Source organism: Spermophilus citellus (assembly GCF_964194105.1).
Source record: "Spermophilus citellus genome assembly, chromosome: 18".
NCBI lineage: Eukaryota > Metazoa > Chordata > Mammalia > Rodentia > Sciuridae > Spermophilus > Spermophilus citellus.
The window spans coordinates 66,323,375-66,347,106 of NC_138200.1; the positions used below are offsets into that span (position 1 = coordinate 66,323,375).

The 23,732-nt window shown below is 67.4% G+C and overlaps 2 protein-coding genes across 5 annotated transcripts in view; both read left to right on the forward strand.

The window, feature by feature from the left end:
* Nucleotides 1-23,732, forward strand: part of GSE1 (Gse1 coiled-coil protein) — a 298,010-nt gene that overhangs the window by 86,715 nt on the left and 187,563 nt on the right. For all 4 annotated transcript variants that reach the window (XM_081273130.1, XM_081273128.1, XM_081273132.1 and 1 more), the window contains exon 2: nt 7,834-8,014. In XM_081273130.1, the coding sequence (XP_081129256.1) occupies nt 7,834-8,014 (181 nt within the window). The remainder of the gene's footprint in view (nt 1-7,833; nt 8,015-23,732) is intronic.
* Nucleotides 1-23,732, forward strand: part of COX4I1 (cytochrome c oxidase subunit 4I1) — a 327,664-nt gene that overhangs the window by 20,174 nt on the left and 283,758 nt on the right. The gene's annotated exons all lie outside the window — the stretch shown is intronic.

Genomic DNA, 23,732 nt, shown 5'->3' on the forward strand with positions numbered 1-23,732 from the left:
GCTGAACAGAGACCTCGTGGGCTGCGGAGCCAGAGGTCCCTGCCCGGCCTGGGAAGAAAGTGTGCAAACATGTTCCTGCCTCAGGGCCCTGGGCTTGCTGTTCCCTGACCTGCAACACCCTTCCCCGTGTGGCCGGGCATCTGCCTTCCTTGGCACAGGTGGCCTCTTCTCAGTGGAGCCAGTCTGCAGAGGGTTCCATCTGCCCATGGCCCCGGCTCTCCCTCCTGTTGTGCAGAGGTGGACACTACTCACCCTTGGGGATAGTAGGACACTGTCCCCACAGCAACCAGGCGTCCTTAGAGTGGGACTCAGCTGTCTTATTGCGTCTGTGTCCCAGGCCTGGGCCTGCCCCTGGCATGTGCCCAGTTAGTGTCCATGGGATGGACGGATGAGCTAAGGCGGATGGATGGATGGACGGAAAGGAGGGAGAGGTGGGTGGGTGGGTGGAGGGTCAGGTGGGTGGATGGATGGAGAGAAGGAGGGACAGGTGGGTGGGTGGGTGGACGGACTTGTGGGTGGATGGATGGATGGACAGGCAGGTGGGTGAGTCTGTAGGTGTTGAGTAAGTAGATGGGTAGACGAGTGGATGGACGGGCAGACGGACAGGGGGAGGCGTGGTTGTCTGGGGACGAGAGTGTCCACGTGTGGGTGAGAGTGAGCTGGACAAGGTCATGTGCCCTTGACGTCACGGGGAGGGGTCGGAACGTTGGCAGAGGTTTGGCAGGAACGGTGTGCGGTTCACAAGGCCCCCTGGGCCCGCGTGGCAAGAGGAAGGGAGATGGGCAGTGGTACGGGGGGGGGCTGGGGGCCGGCAGTGACCCTGTCTGGGGCTCGGCCCCTTTCGCTCTGCTTGGCCTCGGCTGCTGCCCCCCTGAGCTGGGCTGGCCCCTTCCCTTCCGACACCCTGGGAGTGACCTGGGCCTGCTGGAGGGGACCCAGGCCAGGGGCATATGTGACTCAGCTCCAGTTTCCCCAGCGTAAGTGGGTCTGCCCAGGCTGCCCCTGCCCCCCGCAGAGCCTGCCCCTGTCCCCCCCAGGGCCTGCCCTTCCCCTCCCCCACAGAGCCTGCCTCTGCCCCCCCCAGGGCCTGCTCCTGTCCCCCCCAGAGCCTGCCTCTGCCCCCCCCCACAGAGCCTGCCCCTGCCCCCCCCAGGGCCTGCCCCTTCCCCTCCCCCACAGAGCCTGCCTCTGCCCCCCCCAGAGCCTGCCTCTGCCCCCCCCACAGAGCCTGCCTCTGCCCCCCCCAGGGCCTGCTCCTGTCCCCCCCAGAGCCTGCCTCTGCCCCCCCCACAGAGCCTGCCCCTGCCCCCCCAGAGCCTGCCTCTGCCCCCCCCCCAGAGCCTGCCCCTTCCCCCCCCACCAGAGCCTGCCCTTCCCCCCCCCCCAGGGCCTGCCCCTGCCCCCCAGGGCCTGCCCTCCCCCCCCAGGGCCTGCCCCTGCCCCCCGCAGATCCTGAGGGCTCCAGTCGCAGGCCCCAGACACAACCACCTTCTCTCCCTGTCTCTTTCTCGGCTGGGGGTTGAATGGGCACTTTGCCACTGATCCTCGTCCCCGCCCTGTTTTGTCCTTTAGTTGTGGGTGGACACAGTGTCTGAGGAGCTGAGGATGGAGGCCGGTGCCTCCCACCTGTGAGCCAAGTGCTCTGAGCCCCGCCCGGCCTGGCCCTGGGCCCCTTTCAGTGTTACCCTGAGGCAGGGTCCACCAGGTTGCCAGGCCGACCTTGAACTTGGCATGCTCCTGCCTCGGGCTCCGCGTCCTGGGGATGAGAGGTGTGGCCACCGCCCCCGGCTACAGACCATCTTCTCCAAGTCCTGGCCCCGGGCTGCCTCGGGCCTCTGTTGTCCTCATGCCGGTCAGTCCTGGTGTCCCCCTCCTGCAGCCCCGAGGTGAGGAGCGTCCCCAGCTGCAGCTCCTGCCCAGACGGCGCCCCCCGCCGAGCGCCAGCCGAGCGCCCTAATTGCTGGCGCAGATGTGGCGCTGCGGCTCCCGCGTGGCCGCCGTGTGCTGGGAGCGTAATTAGCCCTGATTACTCATTTGCTGGGGGCCGTGTCGACTCCATATCTAATAACTTCCCAATTACCCGGGGGCCGCTGCACGTGCGCCAGCCCTTCCTGGTCTGCTTCTCGGGGACGCTGCGGTGGCAGCTCCGTCCCGTCCCCTCTCCTGTGGCCTTCTCTGCCAGGACGGGGTGCCACCCCACAGACCACGGCGCTGTCCAGCACGGGATCCTTGTGACTGGGCTTCAGCGCAGGCTGCGGCTCAGGACAGGGGTGGGGTTGGCAGCAAGGCTGGCCTGGGCTTGTCTCCTCTTCCTGGTCACTGTCCTATGACCTGCGAGTGGCCAGCAGGGACGGGGCCCCGGCAACTCTGAAGGTGCTCCTTGGCCTGGCCACCACCCTCGCTGGCCAGCTCCCTAGGGAGGGAGCCGCCCTCCGCTCTGCACGTGGCGTCTTGCCTGCGTTTGGCTCGTCCTGGGGACAGAGCCAGGGCACTGCTGTGACCTCATGTACTGTCGGGCCAGGTCGTCCCTGGTCCTGCCCTCCTGTCCCTTCTCCCTTCCTGGCTTTGCTCAGGAGGTCCACTAGCCCTAGCCCACCAGCAGACCTGCCCCGTTGTCCACCGGTGGCCCAGATGCCTGAGCCCAAGAAGGTGGCAGGTGGCTGTGTCGCCACCTTAATGTGAGTGGGGCTGGGGTTAGTGAACACCTACTGTGTGCTGGGCTGGGGTTGCCGGTGGTTAATGAACACCTACTGTGTGCTGAGCCCTGTTCAAGGCCCGGGTACCTGGCAGGGGCCTCACTCTGGCCTAGATACTCAGCTCTGACTTTGACCGCTGAGTGACCTTGGGCAGCCGACTTGGCTTCTCTGTGCCTCAGTTCTCCCCTCTGCAAGGGGGAGGTAAGGAAGGATTGTTGGGGTGACTGCATGAGCTCTTGTGTAGCCCCCTCCCCAAAGTAGAGACTGAGGGTCAGAGTGGTTGAGCTTGCCCCGGGGGCTCCCAGTCCCGCCAACAGGTGAGCAGGGCCTCAGGACTGCAGCCCACAGGGCCAGCTTCCTGGCGTCCATCCAGATCTGCCTCAGAAGACAGACGTGTCGGGGAGCATAGTCCTGTGGCTTTGGGCTGTGGATCAGCCTCAGGGACCCTGGACGGTCATGGGCTTCGGGGCAGCAGTGGGCAGAGGGGCCTAGGAAGGGCCCTGCCAACTGGAGACGGAACTGCCCAGGTGCGCGAGGGGACCCACATGGCCAGGCCACGGAGCCTCCCCAGCACGCAGCCCTCGGTTCTGTTCCTGGGCCTGCTCCACTGGCCCCAGCAGTTGCCCCCGGCTGCTCCCTCATTCCTCTATCGTCCCTCCTGAGGGTGGCACCACGTCCTCGCTCCAGGTTGCACAGGGTCTGATACCTCCCCCTGGGGGTAGCAGCAGGACCCACGGGCTCCTGGGCAAGCAGCCTGCCATCCTCCTGGGCCTGCCGTCCACCTGGTCTGCCATCCCCCTGGGCCTGCCGTCCCCCTGGCCTGCCGTCCCCCTGGCCTGCCGTCCCCCTGGTCTGCCGTCCCCCTGGTCTGCCGTCCCCCTGGTCTTCGGTCCCCCTGGGCCTGCGGTCCCCCTGGTCTGCCGTCCCCCTGGTCTGCGGTCCCCCTGGTCTGCTGTCCCCCTGGTCTGCGGTCCCCCTGGTCTGTGGTCCCCCTGGTCTGCCGTCCCCCTGGTCTGCGGTCCCCCTGGTCTGCGGTCCCCCTGGTCTGCCGTCCCCCTGGTCTGTGGTCCCCCTGGTCTGCGGTCCCCCTGGTCTGCCGTCCCCCTGGTCTGTGGTCCCCCTGATCTGCGGTCCCCCTGGCCTGCCGTCCCCCTGGTCTGCCGTCCCCCTGGACCTACAGCTGCTCGGGTCCTCAAACAAGCCTGTCTCTAATCCATGGTCTGCGTGTCGCAGCACGGATGGGCCTGGACCAAGATGCTGACCGAAAGTGTCCCCATGAAGGGCTGTGAGTTGGTCCCAGGTCCCTGCACCGACCCCAGCAGGCGCTCCACAGGATAGGCGGGGTCAGGGGTGCTGGGGAGCGGGGGTGGGGTGACTTTCAGGGACGAGGTCTTGGCTGTGACATGGTGAATGTGCTGAAGTGACCGAGACGAGGTGGCCCAACTCTGGATGTGCACGACTTAAATGGACCAGTGGGCCCTGGGCTTGACCCCTCAGCACTGCAGAAAAAGAAGTGGACGGATCGGAGAGTGTGAGGATTCCATCTCAATAAAACTAAAATGTAGCCCGGGTTCCCAGGCTCAGGGCCTCGCAGGGGATCAACTCAATTAGGTAAAACCTGGTCCCCAGAAGTCACGGCGTGCCCTCGGGCGGGTTGTGGCGCCCTGCTCTCCCTGCTCACTCAGCACAGGTCCTGGCGGGCAGCCGGCGGGCGGCCGAGGTCCCCTTTGTCCCAAGGAGCCTGAGAACCCACACGTGCCCGTGGTGCCCAAGCAGCCTGGTGGCATTTCGGCAGCCACTCGCTCAAAGCCGGGCCTGCGTGGGCCCCGAGGCAGCTCTGAAAGGCACGGTCTCCCGGCTCCCCGGGAGGGGCGAGCACAGCTGGCCCCACGTAACAAACCTTAAGTGGAGACCGGCCTCGGCTGACCCTGGCCACGAGCTGCTTGTCCTCAGTGCGGACCGTGACTGCCATCCGCGTGTGGGCTCTGGCCTTGGCTCGCGTCCGCGCTGAGAACCGTCGTCTTCCCCCTCCCCGGCCCCGTGGCGGCGGCCACGCCTGTGTGTTGATACTGCCCCGAGTTCCTCCGGAGTCCTGGGTGGAGCTGGCCCGAGGAGGGACTGGCGCCTCGTCCTGTGTCAACCCAGGGCACAATGGACAGTTGCCAGGGACCCGCAGGGCCAGGTGCTGTTGGAGCTCTGGGGTTGGGTGAGTGGGGTACTGGCATCTATGCCAACCGCGGTCTCAGTCACGCTGCTGGGCGGGGCTTCTGCCCAGGGTCTCCCCCGCTGCAGACCAAGGCGCCAGCCGGCCACAGCCTCCGTGGGGGCTCAGCCAGGAGAGAACCAGCTGCCTCCTCCCTCGGCGCCAGGACTCACTGGGCCCGCGACAGGGCTGGCGGCCCTCGGTGCACACCTGCCATCCCCGGGTGGAGCCCTGCCCTGGCCACGGCTCGCCCTGCTGCCTCTGGGTGGTCAGGCCTCAAACTGGTCTGTGGGCCCCTAGGGAGGGCCCACCTGCCCACCCGGGCAGCACCAACAGGACACCGTGGCACGCTGGGCTCCGTGTCTGTGGGACGACGGCCCCGTGGCATCCTGAGCCGGCCTGTCCCCCTCCTGGCCCTCCTCCCTTCCAAGCCCGACCTCCCTTGAAGACCTTGTGGATCCGCTGCTGGGGATGCCCACCCGGCCTCCTGCTCCCGAGAGTCTCGCACCCCGGGCTCTGCCCTGCTGCCCCGGGCTCTGCCCCACCTGCTGCCCTCTGCCCACAGCCACGCCCCTCCTCTGCCTCACTGTTGAGGCCCCGGACAGCTGAGCCAGGTGGCGGTCACTCTGCACACTAAGTGGCGAGGGAGCATCAGAGGGTGGACTGTGGGTCTGTGCCTGGCACACGGTGCTCAGGGGCTCTTTCTCCCATTGGCGGCTGGGCCTAGAGCTGAGCTGGGCACCAGGCAGCTCCTGACCACACTGTGCTGGCCGACTCCCACCAGGGCTCCTTCAGGGGACATTGCCGTCCCACAAGGTCCCTCCGCTGCCCACTCCCAGCAGGACCTGGCCCCTCGGCTCAGGAGGAAAGCAGGACAGGCAGGGTCCAGACCACCCAGGGGCTTGCATGAGTTTCCTGACTGACCCCCAACGCTCCTCGGCAACAGGAGCCCCGCTGGCCTGTCCAGCCATCCTGGGATGCATCAGGACGCGGCAGCCTGCGCCTGGTTTCCTTTAGCGCTCCCCTGGCAGGAGTCCCCGAGATGACCCAGGGCCAGGCGGGAAGCAGCCAGGTCTCTGCGGGGGGACGTGGGGGGCACGTCTGTAGGGGCTCAGGCTCCGCCACGCTGCGGCCCACCCTGACCCAAGCGCAGATGCCCTGCCCGGGCCGCCTGCCCCGCGGCGGGGAGATTTGCAGGGCTGTGGTCTGGGCAGTCACCATATGGATCCCATAAATCAAAGCTTCCAGGAAACAAACGGTAGATTTATAGTCTCGCGCCGTGGGGCCGCTGGCCGAGGAGTCCTGACCGCGGCCGCTCAGGCACTTGGGTTTTATGGCACTAATCCCTGAAAAAACATGGGATCAGCATCAAGCTGCCTCCCGCAGCCAAGCTGTCTCTGCAGGAGGAGGGTCACCACCCCCCGCCGCCCCGCAGCTCAGTGGCCCCCAGCCCAACCTGGCAGCGCTCAGCTGCCCCCCACCCCGGCAGAGCCAGCCACCACCCAGCTCTGAAGCTCCCTGACCCCCTGCCCTGACGGGGTTTGGCCTCAGACTACTGCCCCCGGCCTCGGTTTCCCCCACCTGTGAAGAGGACAGACAGGGCTGTGACCGTGGGAGGGTGATAACAGGTGGGGGAGGAGTGGGATCCTTTAATGGGGAGAGACTCCTGGGGTCAGGAGAAAGTTCTGGAGATGGACGGGGGATAGTACGACAGTAAAATATGCGAATGAACTGGGCACTTGAAAATGTTCTGCCTGGCTGGGCACAGTGGCCACACCTGGGGTCCCAGTGACTGGGGAGGCTGAGGCAGGAGGATCACAAGTTTGAGGCCAGCCTCAGCAACTTAGCAGAACCTTGTCTCAAAATAAGAGGGGTTGGGCCGTGGCTCAGTGGAGGAGCGCTGACCCAGCGCTGGCCCAGCGCACTGGCCCCGGGTTTAACCCCCAGAACGGCAAAAACGAGGTCAAGCTGGTGAACGTGGTGCGGGTGTGTGACCACACTTTTTAACAGCATCCAACGGGTGGGGGCTGGGGAGACAGGCGGCCTCTGTGGGTGTTGGTGAGGATGGGGTGTCCTCACGGCTGGACGCACTAGTGGGCAGTCATTGCTGAGGTCCACACAGACCCATGGGCAGGAGGCCCTGGCAGTCTTGGGCACCGCATCTCTCTTCTCAAGGACACGGATCCCAGGGCCCAGTTCTGGGTGCCCCGAGGTGGACTGGGCGTCCCCGAGGTGGATTGTGTCCCCGTGGGCTACACGTGGCACAGTGCGGGGCTGATCTTTGCAGTCCCACAGAGGTGCCAAGGTGCAGGCTGCCTGGTCCCCCGGGCACCCCCATGCCCTGTGTCCCCTGTCCCCTTGACACAGGGACCTAGGAACACCTAGCGCCTCTGTTAGAGGTGAGGTGAGCTCTGGCCTGAAGCTGGCCACCACCAGGAAGTGGAACAGGCCGGGTGCTACCCTCCCCGTTCTCCTGGAAGGTCCAGTGTCCCTCCTGTCCCCTGTGACCAGAGTCTCCATGTGCCCAGTGATGGGGGGTGTCTGGAGGAGCCAGTCCCCAGGGCATGGAGAAGGGACACCCCCTGATTCTCAGGGTGTAGCTGAGACGGGCCCTGGCCACTCACTGGGAAGGCACGCAACGTGCCCGTCCCTGTCACCCAGGGGACGGGCTGAGTGAGGTCGCCCCCGGGCTCCCTCCAGGCGCTCTCCAGTGTGGCTGCCACTGCCCGCTGGGGGTAACGTTTCCCGTGGGCGGCCCGGTGTCCAGCCTGGGGTCCCGGGCTGGCAGATGCTTGCACTGGCTGCCTGAGCAGCCAAGCCCCTGACCACGAAGGCCCGGCCACGGGGAGGGTGCCACAGCCGGGGGCCCTTCCCTCCATACCTCCAGGTGGACTGTCCGGCGGGCGCTCACCCTGTCCCCTCCTTTCCTTACAGGTCACCTCTGCATCTCTGGAGGCATCCGCAGCTGTCCGCCCCCCTGCCCGCGAGCCGGAGCCGCGGCCGGGCCCCCCCGAGGAGAGCCTGCCCAGAGGCCCCAGGCCCACCCAGGAGCTGAGGCCAGCACAGGGCCCGCCGAGTGGCCGGGACGGGGACAGACCAGACCTCACGGGCACAGGTAGGCGCCGGCTCGTCTCATTTCTCTGGGTTCTGGACAGAGCTGTCCTGCAGGCTGGGAGCCGGAGGCCACTAGCCCTGCTCCACTAGCGTCCTCTGTGTCCCTGGACACGGCCTCCCTGCGTGGCCTGTTCCTGTCTTCGTGTCTTTGGCGTTTAGTCAAAAGCCCTGGTCCTTGGGCTTCATGTGCGGGTGGTGCCCGGCCTCAGTCTGTGGCCGCTGCTGCCCTGTACCTGGTGCCGTCCGCTTTTGTGAATGTCCTCTCGACGTCCCTGAGCTGTGGGCTCCCTTCTGAGTTGGTTGTGAACGAGCTTGTGTCCTGGGGCATGGGGTCCGCGTGGCTGGCCGCAGGAGCAGCCTGGGCGCTGGGGTTGCCGCTGACCGCTGCCCGGCCCATCTCCCGCCCGCCTGCTCGCAGACGCCAGTATTGGCCTTGGTGGCTGCGCTCCCCCGGGACCTGTGGTGCCTACCGCCCGCGTGGCAGTGGGCTGGGGAGCAGGTGGGCAGTGTCAGCTCCCCTGGACACCACGTCCTCCCGGCCTCCCTGAGGCTGTAGGCCCTGCATCGGTCAGTGAGACCGTCCCGAGGGCCTGGTGGCAGCGACTGCAGGAGACCTGGGTGTGTCCTGGCCCAGCGCTGTCCCCTGGGAGGACCAGAGGCTCGAGACCCAGCCTAGGCCTCCCTGCGCCAGCACTGAGAGGGCCGTGGCCCGAGGCCCAGCGAGCTGAGGAGATGGGACCAAGAGCCCAGCAGGTGACGCACAGGCAGGTGGGGGCGTGGCTGGCGGGGCTGGGGGTGCCGGCTGGTCCCCCTCGGGCCCTGGCTTGATCTTGGTGTCCATCTCGGGACAACCCCAACACAACCTCCTCTCCCCTGAGATGACGCTGTGAGGGAAGGGACAGGGCTCGGGCCAGGGATGGACCTGGCTGACCTGGGGCTCTTGGCCTTGGAGCCCCTGAGGGACTGCCAGACATGGGCAGGAGGGGACGGGGCATAGGGCAGCTCAGGTGACCTGGATGGCAGTTCCCACGGGGAGCCAGCCCTACCCACTCAACATGCTCGGGGCTGTGGACAATGAGCTTCCTGCTCCGCTGCCCAGTCGAGGTCCGTGAGCTGAGGGTCCCTGGTCCCGGCTCCCAGAGCAGGGTGGACAGGTGAGGGGACCCCCGTGAGGGCGGACGCTGCTTGGCCTGTGACTGCTGCTCTCCCAGGGCCCAGCTCAGTGCTGGCCCCGGAGCCCAGTGAGTCCACGCCCAGCTTTGCAGAGGAAGACGCGGGCAGAGGTGCAGGTGGGCTGCCACCCCCCAGGGCTGCCTGTCACAGCAGGCCAGGGTCCTCTGGAACGGGCCTCTCCAGCCAGGGCTGGGCTCGGGGACCGGGAAGTCTGCCCTCCATCTCCCTCCTGCCCAGGGAGGTCCCTCAAGGCACCCTCCAGGCGGTCCCAGGTGGGCTCCAGAGGGGAGCTGTGGCTACTGGCCGAGGGCTGTGCCGTCTCCAAGCCTCTGTTTCCCTCTGCGAGGTGCGGGCCGTGGGTGGGTGGCCTCTGTGACCAGCGTGGCTTGGCTGTGTGTGGCACCCACCATGTCACATCAGGGAGACAGCAGCCCACCCCCACACAGCAGTGAGTGGGCTGGGCCTGGTCCCTGTGCCCATGGGTCCTCCCTGCTGGCCCAGCCTCGGGCTGCCTTCTGGAGGGACCTGCAGGGCTCCCTGGCTTTAAGGAGTCCACTCAGAAGTGCAGGGAGAGGCTTCCCTTCCAGTGGGGGGCCCCGCTGGGCCAGGGCCGCTGTGCCGGGGCCACCAGAGGCTGCAGGGGAGGACCCGTCGACCCCGGGTCCAGGGCCAGCTGCCTCCTCCTGGAGCCTGCAGGAGGTGTCCAGGGGGTCTGGGTGCCGAGGGGGTGCAGAGGCTGTGGGGTCGGGCTTGTGTGTCCCTTCAGGGGCCCCCAGGAGGCCGGGCCAGCAGGGGAACAGCTGGCCAGGAGCCCCCTGCCCTGTGGCGTGTGGGGGCCAGCGGGGTGGGCCAGGGGCACTTGCCCCCATCTGCCAGCTGCTCCTCATCAGCCTGCGCCCAGCCTGGGGGCAGCTTCCCAGCCGAGAGCTGCCAAGAATGTCCCCCAGCCAGGCCCTGCCAGGGGCGGCCACGGCTGCTGGGAAACGTGACAGTGACTAATGGCTTATCACACACCTGCCACCTCCCCTCCGGGGGCAGTAGACACAGCCTCCAGGGCCAGCTGTGCACAGCTAGCTGGGAGGGGGCGGTGCAGGGACAAGCAGGTCCAGACACGGGGAGGGGACACTGGCACGGGTGCACACCCGGGGCATACACACACGACACACACGCACCAGCACACAGACGAGCACACGGAAATACACAGAGACGACATGCCACAGCCTGCACAGCCCCACACGCATGCACGGGCACGTGCCCAGAAGTCAGGCACACGTGCAACTCGCACCCCCACCCAGGCACACGGGGCGGGCGTGACACATGCTCAGGCACATAGGACAGGAACACGGTCTCCAACACGGCATGCACAGGGACGTGCACACAGAGTCCCTCACGTTGCACGGGGACATGTGGGTGTGGAGACAGTCACAGACCCCTACACACACACACACACACATACACACACCCACACACACGCGTGGGTGCCAGGACTCCAGGTGCACACACCCGCAGGTGGGACGGCCGCACACAGTGGGCACGTCCCTGTCTCTCCCCTGCTCAGGTCTGGGGGCCAGGGACACTGATTCTGTCTGTCGCTGGCCCTGGCAACAGTGGTCCTGCCAGCTACTGGCCTGGCAGGGCCCCTCTTGGACGGTGGCCATCAGGTCAGGGTACGCCCACCACATGCTGTTCGTTTGACCCAGGTTCCCCACAGACGTCTTGTACATGGGGACAGCTGCTCACCAGGGGAGCAAGGACAGGCATCCTGGGAGCCCTGTGCCAGGCCATGGCTAGGACCCTGGCCCAGGGACACGCCTGGCCAGCGGCACCTCGTGTCCCCAGAGGCAGCTGCCCCAGGGAGATGGCAGCAGCAAGTCTGGGGACCTCTGGATTCTGCCCACTGAGACCCCCGGACCCCAGGGCTCCTCCGACTTGGACACGGTGGTCAAAGGGGGTTGTCCCTGTGTCCAGGGTGGGGCCGGCCCTCCCTGCCTGGGCAGCGTGGGCTCTGGGGCCGGCATTTGGGAGGCCTCTGCTGTCCTGTGGAGGTCCCGGGGACCCCAGGACCACGGTCCCTCTGACGGGCGCAGCCTGAGCCTTGGCTGATCCGATGCCCCCCGGGGTGGAGGGTGCTAGAGGCCTTCTCTCAGGTCAGCTCTTCCTGACCGCTAGCCTCGGTGGAGTAAAGTCCTGTCCCAGGATCAGGCGTGTCGCAGGCTCAGGCGTGTCGCAGGCTCAGGCGTGCAGGCTCGTACAGGCCGCGCACTGCTCAACCCCAGTGTGCACCATTCTTCCAGCAGATGTGCCTTTCGTATGCCCATGGAGTGGCCTTTGCTCCAGAGTGGTGGCCCTGGGATTGTGCCCCGCGAGCCCTTGATGTCCTGCTGGAGCTGGGCCCAGCATCTGGAGTGGTCAGATGGTTGTTAGGAACAGAAGTTGAGCTGCAGAGCCCCTGGAGAGCTTGGAGGGGCAGAGGGCCGGGCGGCTTGGGGCATGTGATCCCGAGCTCCTCCCTTCCCCTGGGCCAGGCGGGGTCAGGCGGCAGTGCCAGCCAAACGGAACTGGCCTCTGCCCTGCAGGCTCTGCGGAGGGTGGGCTCTTCCCCGCACCCCCAGGGTAGCTGTGGCCAGCGGGTGCTCCTGGAGGGGACTCAGCAGAGCCGGGAGGGCGTTGGCGGCCAGAGAAGAGACGTCCGAGTGTGTCCTGCCAGCTGGGTGGCTCCGCAGGCCGGGCCTTCGCTCTCCCACGGGCTCCGGCTGCCAGCAGCCCTGGGCCGGCCACCCCGAGAGGGCTGCCCCTGACTGGGCGGGGGTGGGCGGGGGAGGCCCTGCACCCTCCTCTTCCGCCGCTGGGCAGCCTGAGGGCCCTCCCGGTCCTGGCTCTTCACCCCGCGGGGCTGCTCAGGAGAGGGCCTGCCCCGTCCTGTGGCTGTGGGGACAGAGCGTCACGAGCTTGGTGGTGCCACATGACACGCACCGGTTCTCTCGGGGCTCTGGGGTCAGAAGCCGACCCGGTATCCCCAGGCACCGTCGAGGTCAGGCTGCCGTCTGTCTGTCAGGACCCCATCGCCAGGAAGGCAGGACGGTGCCCAGGAGCTTGGCTGGGCCTTGAGGAGTCCTGCAGGCCATAGCTGGACACCAGGCGCCCGGGGAGCCTCTGCCCAGTGCCCAGCGGAGCTGCCCCAGCCCCTCGAGCTGCGTCACCGCCTTGGCTCCGGGCAGTCTCCTGCCTGGCCCTCCTGGGACCACCTCGTAGCCCTGGGAGCGCGGCTCGCACGCCGGGGCAGGAGCAGTCGTGGTGTGCACCAGGGACGCAGGAGGGGCAGAGACCCTCCCGCTCAGTCGCTCCTGCCCCTCCAGGGTCACCCTCCTGGTCAGCTGTGTGGCCACGGCTGTCTGCCTGCTACTGGGTCCACTTTCATGAAACGAGCACTTCATTTGGGCAGTGGGGAGAACAAGGCCCGAGCCCTGACGTCAGCAGGGTCCACGGTGGCCTGGGACAGGAGCAGCCCGACACCTGCAGCGCCACCCCAGGGGTCTGGTCACCCTGACCTGCACCTCCTCCCACCTAAGCTGGTGATGAACGTTTGGGTGGAAAGTTAGGATTGGCAGAGTCACAGCAGTGACCATCTGGGGTATCCTGCGGGCCCAGGATACCCTGGCTGTGGCCTCTACCACCTACGCCCTGCACGCCCTGACCCAGCTGAGCAGTCCACGCCAGGTGACCGGGGTCATCAGGTTGGCCCCATGGCATGTGAGTGCGGAGGAGCATGGCTGTGACCTGCTGTGGCCGCACCAGCTCTCACTCGCGGCCACCAGCTTGGAGCAGGCCCCGTCTGAAAACCGTCTGCACACGTCCCCCCCAGGCTGTAGTGGCCCATCTGCTCGTCCACCTGGCCTCCAGGCTGCGTCTCGTGTGCACTGTTCACAGTGTTCATTGAGCACCTACTGTGGCCCGGGGCGTGGCACAGGAGCAGGGAAATGGGCCACAGAGAAGGGCCGGCAGGGCAGGAGGGGGAGGCCGGCGTGGCTCTGAGGGCGGCCATGGGGCTTTGCTGGAGGGGCTCCGGGAGGCAGGAGCAAGTGCCAAGGCCCTGGGGCAGCTGCGCCCACTCGCCACCCCTCCTCGGCTCAGGCTGTGCTCACCGTGCCCTTTATCCCCTTAGTGCCTGGCACCGTGCACATAGTAGGCCCTCAGCAAACTTCTGTTGAGCGAATACAAGCTTTGAAGTCGTCTGGGGCTGGGACCTTTGGTCCCAGGGCTGATCCCGGGAGGCTCAGGGTGCAGTCTGGCCTTTGCCCAGGAGGCGGCAGGATGGGACACCCATGGCCTTGGCCGCCACCCTGGTCACCAGGTCCACCCCAGGTCCAGACAGGGACCCGCCCTCCCCCAGTCTCTCAACAGCGTGTCCCAGGAAACAGCCAGGGGCACCCTCAGTGCAGGGGTCCCTCTGCCCGGCTAAGTCCAGCCCAGGCTGCGCGGCCCATCTCATTGGCTGAGATGGACTCAGGGGCAGAGCAGCAGGAAGCAGGAAGGAGGGCCCCCCGGAGGAGGTGGCGTCTGACTGGACATCTGGACCCGTGCAGGGCAGAGGGGAGGCTCCTGGGGGGAGACCCCAAGATCGGGGAACCTGATGGCGATGACAGTGGTACCTCCTGTCACCCTGCCCTGGCAGCGTCCCTCCTTCCCCGGAGCCTAGTCTCCCTGTGTCCTGTGGGAGCATCTCCAGGGCCCCCCGAGCAGCCCAGGGCCACCCCTCAGCCCCTGGACCTGCTGGGCAGGGCCTCTCCCCGGGGCCTGGACATGCTGTGATCTGGGCCGTGGGCCGACCCGGGCCGTCCAGCAGTGCGTGGCCTGTCTTCTCAGGAGCCTGTGGCCCGGGGTGTCCCTTCCCGTCAGACAGAACAGAGGCCAGGGGTGGGTGGGAGAGTGGCCTCTGGCACCTCCGGTCCCCATCTGTGAAGTGGGCTCTGGGAGGGCGAGGTGAGCGCTGGTGCCCCTGCAACCGTGGGCTGACCCGCCTGCTCCGTCCTGGTGTCAGCCTGTCGCCTTCCAGAGTGAAGGGGCGGTCGGTGGACAGAGCGAGGGGTGCGCCCCCCGCTCTCCTCCAGGCAGCCTGGGACCCCCACCCCGCGGGGCAGTTCCAGATCAGGGCTAGCCCGTCCCTGGGGCCGTGTGCCTGTGTCCCGCGTCTTCACACCTGTGCGGGTCCCCCGGGGAGAAGCGCGTGCAGCCGAGGTGTGCGTCCGTCCACGGCTGGGAGCGTCCGTGTCCCGTGCCGTGCCTGGGTGTGGTTTCGGTGTCAGCAAGTGTTCTCGTGAGTGTGTGCCTCGGTGTGTCCGTGTGTGTGTTTGTCCGTGTGTCCGTGCGTGTGCCCCAGAGGCCTCTCTGCTCTGTGGCCACCCTGGCTTGGCGCGAGGGGATCAGCTGGGGACAGTGGCTTTGGCGGCTGGCCCTCTGCCCGCCCCTGGCCTCCCAGGTCCACGCCAGGCGGCCTCACACAGAGGCTGGCTCAGAGGCTCCAGGGGTGCGGTGCTGAGGGTGTGGCGGGCACAGGCTTCTTTTCCAAGTCCAGGTCACCAGGTGCATGGCCCCCGAACGGGAAGCACTGCCCTTTCCAGGGGGCGGGTCGTCATGAGGTCAAGGCTGGCCAGGAGATCCCAATATGGACAGTCCCGTCCCCATGGCCCTGAGTGGCAGTGGCGGTCAGGGGCGGGGGTCTCGTCCTCAGGGACCATCCTCGTCCATCCCACACCCTCGCACCATGGCGCAGCCCAGGAGGCTTCCGGGGGGAGGTGGCACATCGCTGTGACTCAGAGTGCAAGCCGTGAAGGAGGGTGGCCAAGGTCTCCTGGGGAAAGAGGGACATGAGGGGGCTCTACGCCTCATCTGCAGGGACACGGCTGTCCCTCCGAGCTCCTAGACCACCACCATCTGGGGTGAGGAATGGGTCAAGGTCGAGGGGGGTGGGGCAAGGTGAGGTGGCAGGACCCCCAGACCTCTGCTCTCTGGGGGCCTCTGCTCTCTGGGGGCCTCTGCTCTCTGGGGGCCTCTGCTCTCTGCGGGCCTCTGCTCTCTGGGGGCCACCCCCTCCGTGGCCAGCCGTGGTCAGGGCTGGTGTCCTGACTCAGGCGTCTGCTCTGCGCCAGGCGGCAGCGATCTGCGGTCTGACCGACACGAGGTCAGCAGGTTGGCTTCGTGTGTGGTGGCCCTGGACTAATCAGGTCCAGTTAATGGTCACTGGGGGGGGTGTCAGCCCTGATCGTCACCCGCCGCACAGCCAGCCCTCCTGGGGCGAGGGGGACGGTCTTCTCCCTGTCCCTGTGTCACGGGACCGTGGGTTTCCGGGGGGGGGGGAGCCCGCGGCTGGCTGTGGGAGTCCCTGTGCAGGGTCCCCTGGTGTCTTGACATCGAGGCGCGATTTGCGGGAGGCCGTGAGGCCCGCAGCGCGTCAGACCCTCCCTGGGCTGTGCGGTCCCTTCCAGGTCAAGGAGCCTGCCCAGAACTGTCACTGCCCCTCCCCAGGCCCTGGAGCCGCTGTCCTGCTCGCTGGCTGGGGACAGGCCGCTCTGGACATGGCCACCGTGGAATCGTGTGACCTGCTCGGGGTCCATGGGGCTGCCGGGGTGGACACCATGCTCCCCCGGGCTGGCTGGGGCTCACTGTGGCTGAGCCGCGTCTTGCCCAGCGGCTGGAGGTGGGCACACACCACAGGAGCAGTGTGACCTGGACACCTGTCCCCAGGCCTCTTGGCACACACCTGCCGGGGAACCTGGTCACACTGTGTACTTAATAACCAAGGTGTAGCCCTCCCAAGTGCCACTTAGACACTGCCACAGCCCAAGGACAGGGCACTGTCACCCCCTGGCGACAGGGAGCCTGAGCCCAGCAGGGACCGCGAGGGTTCCAGCCAGACACACCGGCCGCCGGTTGGTTTAACATGGTGCCCCAAGGAGGGCAGCTCACCCTGGGGACGTGGCCGCTTCTCAGGGTCAGGGCCGGGGTGTCGGCCTGCGGGAGGCTGCCCAGGAGAGGTGGTCGGGGCAGTGGGGGGCTCTCGGGTCCCCTGTGGGTCTGCACAGCTGGCTGCCTGTCGTGGCTGGTGCTGCTCTGCGTCCATCCGGAGGTCCCGGGCCCTGGCCGGGCACCTCCCAGCAAGCCGCTCAGCTCCTGGCCCACGGCGCAGGGCCTGGCTGGGCACCGGCGGCCTCCAGCAGCTGGACTTCCTGCCTGGTGTCCCTCCCTGTCCCTCTCCACAGCAGCCTGATCTGATGACCTAGTCCTTCAGCCCTGACCCTGACCATGGTGGGGGCGGGGACAGCTCTGCAGTCACCAGGCCCTTGGGGACAAGGTCTGCTATCTGCTCCTCAGACCTGAGGCTCTGGTCACAAGTTCTGAGCGACAGGCAGAGACCCCCTGCAGGGCTCAGGATTGTGCCCTGGGGTCGCTGCAGCCACCGGGAGGGACCCAGGGTAAACAGCTGGCCCTGGCCTCCCCAGAAGGCAGTGGCCTGGAGAGCAGGGCACCTGCCTGGGACTGCGGATGGGGGGGTGGCCAGGGTTAGTGACAGGGCCTCACCGCACGGGGGGCCTCACCGCACGGGGCCGGGCCAGGCGGGAAGGCAGAGCCGAGTGGGCGCGCACTCGGAGCCGTGGGACGAGAGCCCCGGCTCTCCCCACCTGCGACCTCGCGGGGCGTCTGGAGCCCTGAACACAGCACCTCACGCTCCTGGGCCTGCACAGGCCCCCAGCTCCCAGCCCTGATACAGAGGGCCCCCAACACCCCACGGCCCATGAACACACACACAGTGTCACCCGCACACTCTCTTTGTCACACTCAAGCAGGACTCATGTATACGCATAGTCCCCATGCACATGAGCACACTACTACCCCATCACGCAGTACTGTGCATGCACGCATAGTACTACCACATGCACATAGTCCTGCGCACAGTACTGCCTGCACAGTACTCACACACAGTTCTCTTTCTCTCTCTCTCACACACACGGCTCTGTGTCTGACACTGCTACTCCCCAGGCTCGTCTGGCCAACCTCAGGTTTCCTCAGAAGCAGCCACAACGGACACTTCCTGTTTCCCTCTAGTTGCAGAGGAGCAGAGGCCGAGAGGGCCCTCGGGGTGCCCGGCCCCGGCTGGGTGCCAGGAGTCATCCTGGGAACCCACACCTCTTACTGGTAGAGCGGGGGGTTCAGAGTGGACCACCGGTCTCTGGGATAGTCACATGGGGTCCACAGTGTTGTGTCCTTGGCCCAGAAGCCGCTGTCACTAACCCTGGGCTGTCCCCTGTGGGCTCGCACCTACCCCAGCTTTGACTCGGATCTTGGTGATGTCCCCCCTTTCTACCTCAGCACGGCTGTCCGGCGGCGACGGCCTCAGGAGCGTCCTCCCCTGGCCCTCAGGTAGGGGCCCCAGCAGCCCCACCCCCATAGCTGGGACACACTCGGTGGGGGTCGTGCCACCCTGGACGCAAGGCAGGCCAGGCTCCCAACTTGGGGCTCAGGGACCCCCTCTGGGCCTCTGCTGCTGAGCCTGGGCTTCGTGGTGGTGAGGGTGGCGAGGGTGGCCGGAGCCGTGTCCTGCACACACAGGGGCAGTGCTTGGCTTCCTCCTGACTCCACTGCTGACTGGCTGTGTGACTTCAAGCCGCCTCTCAACCTCTCTGAGCTCTCGTTTCCACACCTATAAGACGATGCCGATAGCACCCACCCAAGCCCCCAGGCAGCTCAGGGGCCCTGACCGCTGCCCGGCACCAGGCCACGTGAGTGACCTGTTAGCACAGTGGCTCCTCCTCTGCCCTGCTGCTCCTTGTCCTTCTTGACAAGCCTGGACCTGCACAGGACGTCAGCCCACAGGGGCTGTGGCTGAGCGCCCTGGATGCCGGACGCCTCCCCTGCAGGACGTGGGTGAGCTCCGCAGGCCATCAGCCAGGCCTGCCGGGTCAGGTTGGGGGAACAGAGGGACAGGGGCCTGTCCCACGGTGGCCCCGGGCAAGCGTGCACCCTGCTGTTCCCTGGGGGCTCTCTGGCAAGCGGAGGTGGGGGGCTTGGAACGGTGTCCCATAGTGAAAGTCCTGCCGCCCTGTCACCCGCCCTGCGTCCTGTGCTGCCCCTCCTGTGGGACACGGGGCCCTCTGCGCCACTCCGGCCCAGACACAGGCCTGGGTGCGGCTCCAGGACGACCTGCTGCCTCAGTGGCTCAGCTGGGGCAGGAGGCTGGGGCAGGGAGAGAGGCGCACATGCGGGCAGGGCCCCCTCTGGGCCACAGTGCCCCTGGCACCCTCAGCGCTGAGCACATGGCCCCACCACCAGAGTCACCATTCACAGGGGACAGATGTCCAGAGGGGGACCCAGTCAGGGCCACCACCCCTGGCAGATGGCTGCTTCTGGGCCCTGGGCGAGGCCAGAGGTCTCACTGGAACCGGGCTGAGCTGGAGGCCGAGGTGTCCGCCCCCAGGTGCCACTCAGTCGGCCTGTGGCTGACGGATGGCCGCGGCCCCGCGAGGCCGATGGCCCATTTTTCACCCGCAGGCTCTCCTCTGGCGCCCGCGGAGCCCGCGATCCATCCTGCCGCCTCCCGAGGCCCCGCGGTAATGGGGTCGTAGATCACTCCTTGCGGACAGCGGGGCCAGGCGCGGGCCCTGGGAACCGGAGGGGGGGGGGACTCTGGGCAGGAGGCTGCAGCCGCAGACGGGCGGCCCTGGACCTGGTGAGGGACCTTTAGGGCCCAGCTGGGGGAGGGCACCCACAGCAGGCGTCACCCTGTGTACCGGCCTGGCTCCCGAAGCCAGTGACAGTGGCCCGTGGTCAGGGTTGAGGGACGCCTTCAGAGGCCTGCTCCCCATGTGGGGGACGCAGATGGCCCCCATGCCCTGGCCATGCAGGGCTGCCCCGGGCCCCCGTGCAGCGGAACAGGGTCCCACCGCCAGGTCCACCCCCATCCCGTTCGCTCCCGCACGGCGGCCCTGCACCCTCTCTGGCCGGCTTCCCCAGGCACTGCACCAGGTGAAGGCTGCTCTAGGACCCAGCGCCGCTCAGGGCAGCACCCGTGCCTTCTGTCCTCAGTGCCGTCCTCGTCCCCTGCTCTTCTGGGTGGCTCCCATCCCAGGTGTTGGCTGGGTGACACCTGGGGGTGCTCCCCCTCCCTGGGCCCCCGTGTGTCCGTCTGTACAATGGTGACGTGGGGCTGAGCGTGCTCCCCGCCGGGGGAAGGAGCCGGCCCGCTGCCCTCAGAACCCCCTGCGGGTTCCCAGTGGCCTTCACCCCCCGGGAGCTGGGGAGAAGGGGCTCGGGTGGCACCTCGCAGGCCTCTGGGCTGTCCTGGCTGCAGGCCCCTGCTGGGTGGACCTCGGAGGAGCTGCGGCCTGCTCCCGTGAGTACCTGACCCCGGGGCTTGGAACCCCATGAGGACACGGGGCACGGACGGCCCCGAGCTGCCCGGGAACTGGTCTCTCCATGACTCTGCGTCCAGGTGCTCACCAGGTCGTGTCCTGCAGGTGGGCGGTGGGTGGCGGGCATTGGCCTGCAGAGGGCGGGAGCTCCCCAGCGCCGGGGGCTCGGCCTCCAGGCCCACGGGGTCCCAGAGTCCCCGTCTCCCGGAGACCACCCCTCTGTCACGGTGCCGGGCCTCCCTCCTTCACCGGCCTCCCTCGCTGGCTGCTGCGTCCCTCTCGTGAGCCCCTGCCCTGGGGCCTTGGCACCTATTGCCCTCCCCCACGGACCCCCTCCCTCTTGAGTGGCCCTGATTTATTTTCTTCCTGGACTGGACGTCGCCTGCCCCAAACCATCTTGTGGGTTGACTTTCTCCTACTCTTTTCTAATTTCTGTCCCTGAGCCAGGGCCACAGCCCGGGGAGCCTCATCCCACTGTCCTGTTCAGGGTGTGTCCCCAGAGTGAGGGAGGGGCCTGGCTCGCGGTAGTCGCTCAGTAACCGAGGCCGGAAGGGGGTGAGGGAAGGAGGGCGGTGGACGTCCAGGTGTGGGCAGGTGGGGGGAGGGGAGGAGACGGGTTTGGATGGGCTGCGGCCTGGGGACGGCCCGGTTCTGACCACTGGTGCAGGGGGAGTAGAAGGAGGTGGCCCTGGGTCGGGGTGGGTTAAAGGGCACCGGTGTCTCAACTCCAGCAAGTAGAGATCTGTCCCCAGATAGCTGTCCCTAGATAACCCGAGCCACGAGTGACCCTTGCTGACCAAAATGGCCCTCCAGGCCCTGAGGCTCCGGCTGGGTGCTGGGAGAGGACCAAGACAGCCTGGGGGCACCGGCCTCCCTCAGGAGCTCCCTGGCTGAGCGGGTCCCCACGTCTAGGTGGCCAGCGGGCTGCAGACCTGGCCATTCGGGGCTCTGCTTCCCTTCCTCCTCGCACAGGCTGCTGGTCCCCCGCTGTCCTGGCCACCCCGACACAGGAGGGTCTCGTGCTCTCCCAGCTGAGCCGCGGCGGGAGGCCGGCCTGGCCCTCGTGGACGGCGCTCTCATCGGCCCTGGGAACCAGCTCTCTGCTGCTTCCCCCGGGGGACACCGAGGCCTGCTGCAGCCGGGGGGGACCCCCGAGTCCCCACAGCCGAGCTCGGGCCCCGCGAGACCACCTCAGACGGGCCGGGAGGTGCCCCTTCCCACGCTTACCTCTGTGTCCCCAGAACCTGGGGCGGTGGCTGGCATACAGTAGGTGCTCAGTAAATACAGGCTGCCTGCAGCTCGTGAGGCCACAGTCAGGGCTCCACTGTCACAGGCAGGTGACACCATTCCCGGGGCCAGTGAGAGGTGGCCCTGGTCCTGTGCTTCCTGGCGCAGGTCAGGTGCAGCTTCTCTCCTGGGGCGGGGGCACCCCACCTGGGTGGGCCAGCAAGTCCACCTCCGCCTCCCGCTGTGGACAGGGTGACAGGTTGGGGTCAGCTGTGGCCCGTGACCCGGAGGGAACTTGGGAACCAGGGAGACCTGGGCTCCACTTCACCCTCACCTTTGGTTGACTGGTCGGGCTTCTTAAGTGGGGTGAGGTCCGAGGCCAGCACCCCCACCTGGCCTGTCCCCTCCGGCCACCTGGGGAGACACCTGGGGAGCTGAGACAGCTGCCTGGCGGTCTTGACGGCCAGCGCCCGGCGGCAGAGGTTGCTGGGCTGTGTTAGGACATCATGTCCTGTGTCTGCACTTTGGAGATGTGGACCTGGCAGAATGACAGGCCTGGCTGGGCTGGGCAGAGGGGACAGGCCCTCCGGGAGTCCATCGCAGCCACTTTATTACAGGGCCTCCTTGGCCGCCGGCGCCCGGGGTTGACAGGACGAGGCGCCAGCCTCCCTGGCGGGCCGGGTGGACGTTGACGCTGTCAGCTGGGCCCCACGCCTGCCGCTCTGTGGTGGCCCGGGTCCCTCCCAGCCTTCAGCACCGCCTCCTGCGGAGAGGGCCTCCCTCCCTCGTTTCTGTCCAGGAAGCCGAGGCTCAGGGGCAGTCTCTGTGGTGACCAAGTGAGCAGAGGGGACAGAGACATGTCTCCTGGGAGCCTGAGGTCGGCATGCGGGCGGCCCCACCTGCAGGCCTAGAGGAGGGCGCCTGGGCTCCGCGGCTCAGGTCCTGCCTCCGTCTGCCGTGGCCTCCCCTGTGTCTGCCCAGACCCTCGTGCGAGGACACTCTGACCCCAGCCCTAGCCTGATGACATCTGCGAAGGCCTGTGTCCAACAAGCCCCACCCTGGGCTGCGGGTGGCAGGAGAGGGGACGCATCCAGCCTGCTGCCCCTGCCCCCGGGCAGTGGCAGAGCTGGGCCCTGCCAGCCTCTCCCCTGCCTGGCTCTGTGTCCTTCTGCTGATGGTCCCCGGAACCCCGCGGCCCCGGGAACCCGGGTGCGAGCTGGCCGCCTGCTGTGCCCCACTCTGGCTGAGGGACACTGGCGCAGCTGTGGCCTGAGGAACGGTGTCAGCAGAGGCACAGCCTGTCCTCCTGTCCGCGGGTCCCTGCCCCCTGGGGTCCTGTGGGCCTCCCTCCCTTCCCAGGCTCACTCCCAGACCCCCTCACAGCCCAGGAGCCCCTCCCTGGAAATAGTCTTGCACTTGACCCTTGAACCCAGGGAAGACAGCAGAAATAATAAGAGCAGCGGGCGGGCGGGGGGGGGCAGGCTGGCTCCCGGGGTGCCTGCGAGTGCCACCCCGAGAGAAGCCACAGCAGGACACCCGGCTAAGGTCAGCTTCAGAGGGCAACAGGTACTTGGCTCACGTTAGGGACTCACACTGCCGTGGGCTGTGCCCAGCTCTGGCCGTGCTGGTCCTACGGGTGTGACCTGTGTCTTCAGAAGGCTGTGCTGCCCGGCACGTGGCTCTGCAGCCATCCAGCAGGGCTGTCCCAGGCCAGGCCTGAGGCCGGAGGCCGTGGACGCCGGAGGACAGCCCCCACCCAGGCAGAGTGCAGGGTGTCCGAGGCAGTGCGTCCTGGTGAGGCTGGGCTGCTGTCCCCTCCCCTCCCTGCCACCTTGGGCTCTGACGAGGCTGGTCAGGGGGGCAGCTCAGAGGGGGGCCTGTGAGGCTGCCGCTGCAGGCAGCTGACTCGGGGTGGCTCCCGCTGGCCTGGAGGAGCCTGGGTGGCTGGTGACAGTCAGGAGCCCATGTAGCTGCGGTCAGTGCTGCTCCGACTAGTACGTCTCCTGCCATACAGCAGGTGCCTAACTAATGCCTCACTCTGACTCCACCTCAGGTGGAGGCCCAGCCAGCGCCGTGGGAGGGTGTTCGTTAACCTAGTTTTGTGAAGAGCTGCCCGTTCTGGCCTGGGACAGTCTGGAACCGTCTAGAGCACTGTCCCCCAGGCCACCGTGTGGCTCACGGTCCACAAACACGTTCAGGGACAGCAGCCAGGTCCAGGCTCTGGTCCTTTCAGGGTTTTGGTGTGGAATCTGCCGTCTCTGTGCTGAGACGCCACCCCTGCACCCCCAGCCTGGGGCTCCCTCCACCCCCTGAAGCAGGCAGGTGGCATTCTGCCGCCAGGGGGCAGCAGGGGCTTGGCCACCATCTGGTCGCGCGGGCCAAGCAGGGGCAGGAGCAGGGTGTGGGGCCTAGTGTGGTGGGACCTCGCCTGGCCTCCCAGTGCCCACACGACCCTCGGGTCCACCTGGGAGCCAGGGTCACTGTGGACAGGAACTGATGAGAGGCCACCTTTTGTGTCGGGGGACCCGCTGTTGCTGCTGGCCACTGGCCCTGGGGCTGTGTGTCCCCCAGAACGCTCTGCAGGCTGCCAGGTGGTTAGGGACCCACCTGCGGGGGCCGGGGCTGGGCTGCGGGTGGAGGAGGGAGGTCAAGGCCTGAGAAATTAAATGTTCGTAAACGGGGCCTGGCGCTTGCAAAAGCAGGCCAAAGCCATTAGCGCTCATTAAACTTTAATACGTGTCGGGGCCGCCGTGGACGCTGCCCTCACTCGCCGGGAGGAGGCTGGGGCCTGCTGCAACGTGCACTGGACCCGGGCTGTGGGCAGCACCTCAGCGCCCCTGCTCCGGTGGCCCCCGGGGGGCAGGTTTGGGGGCTGACCTCTGGGCCTCTCCCTTTGCCCATCTGCAGGGTCACTGG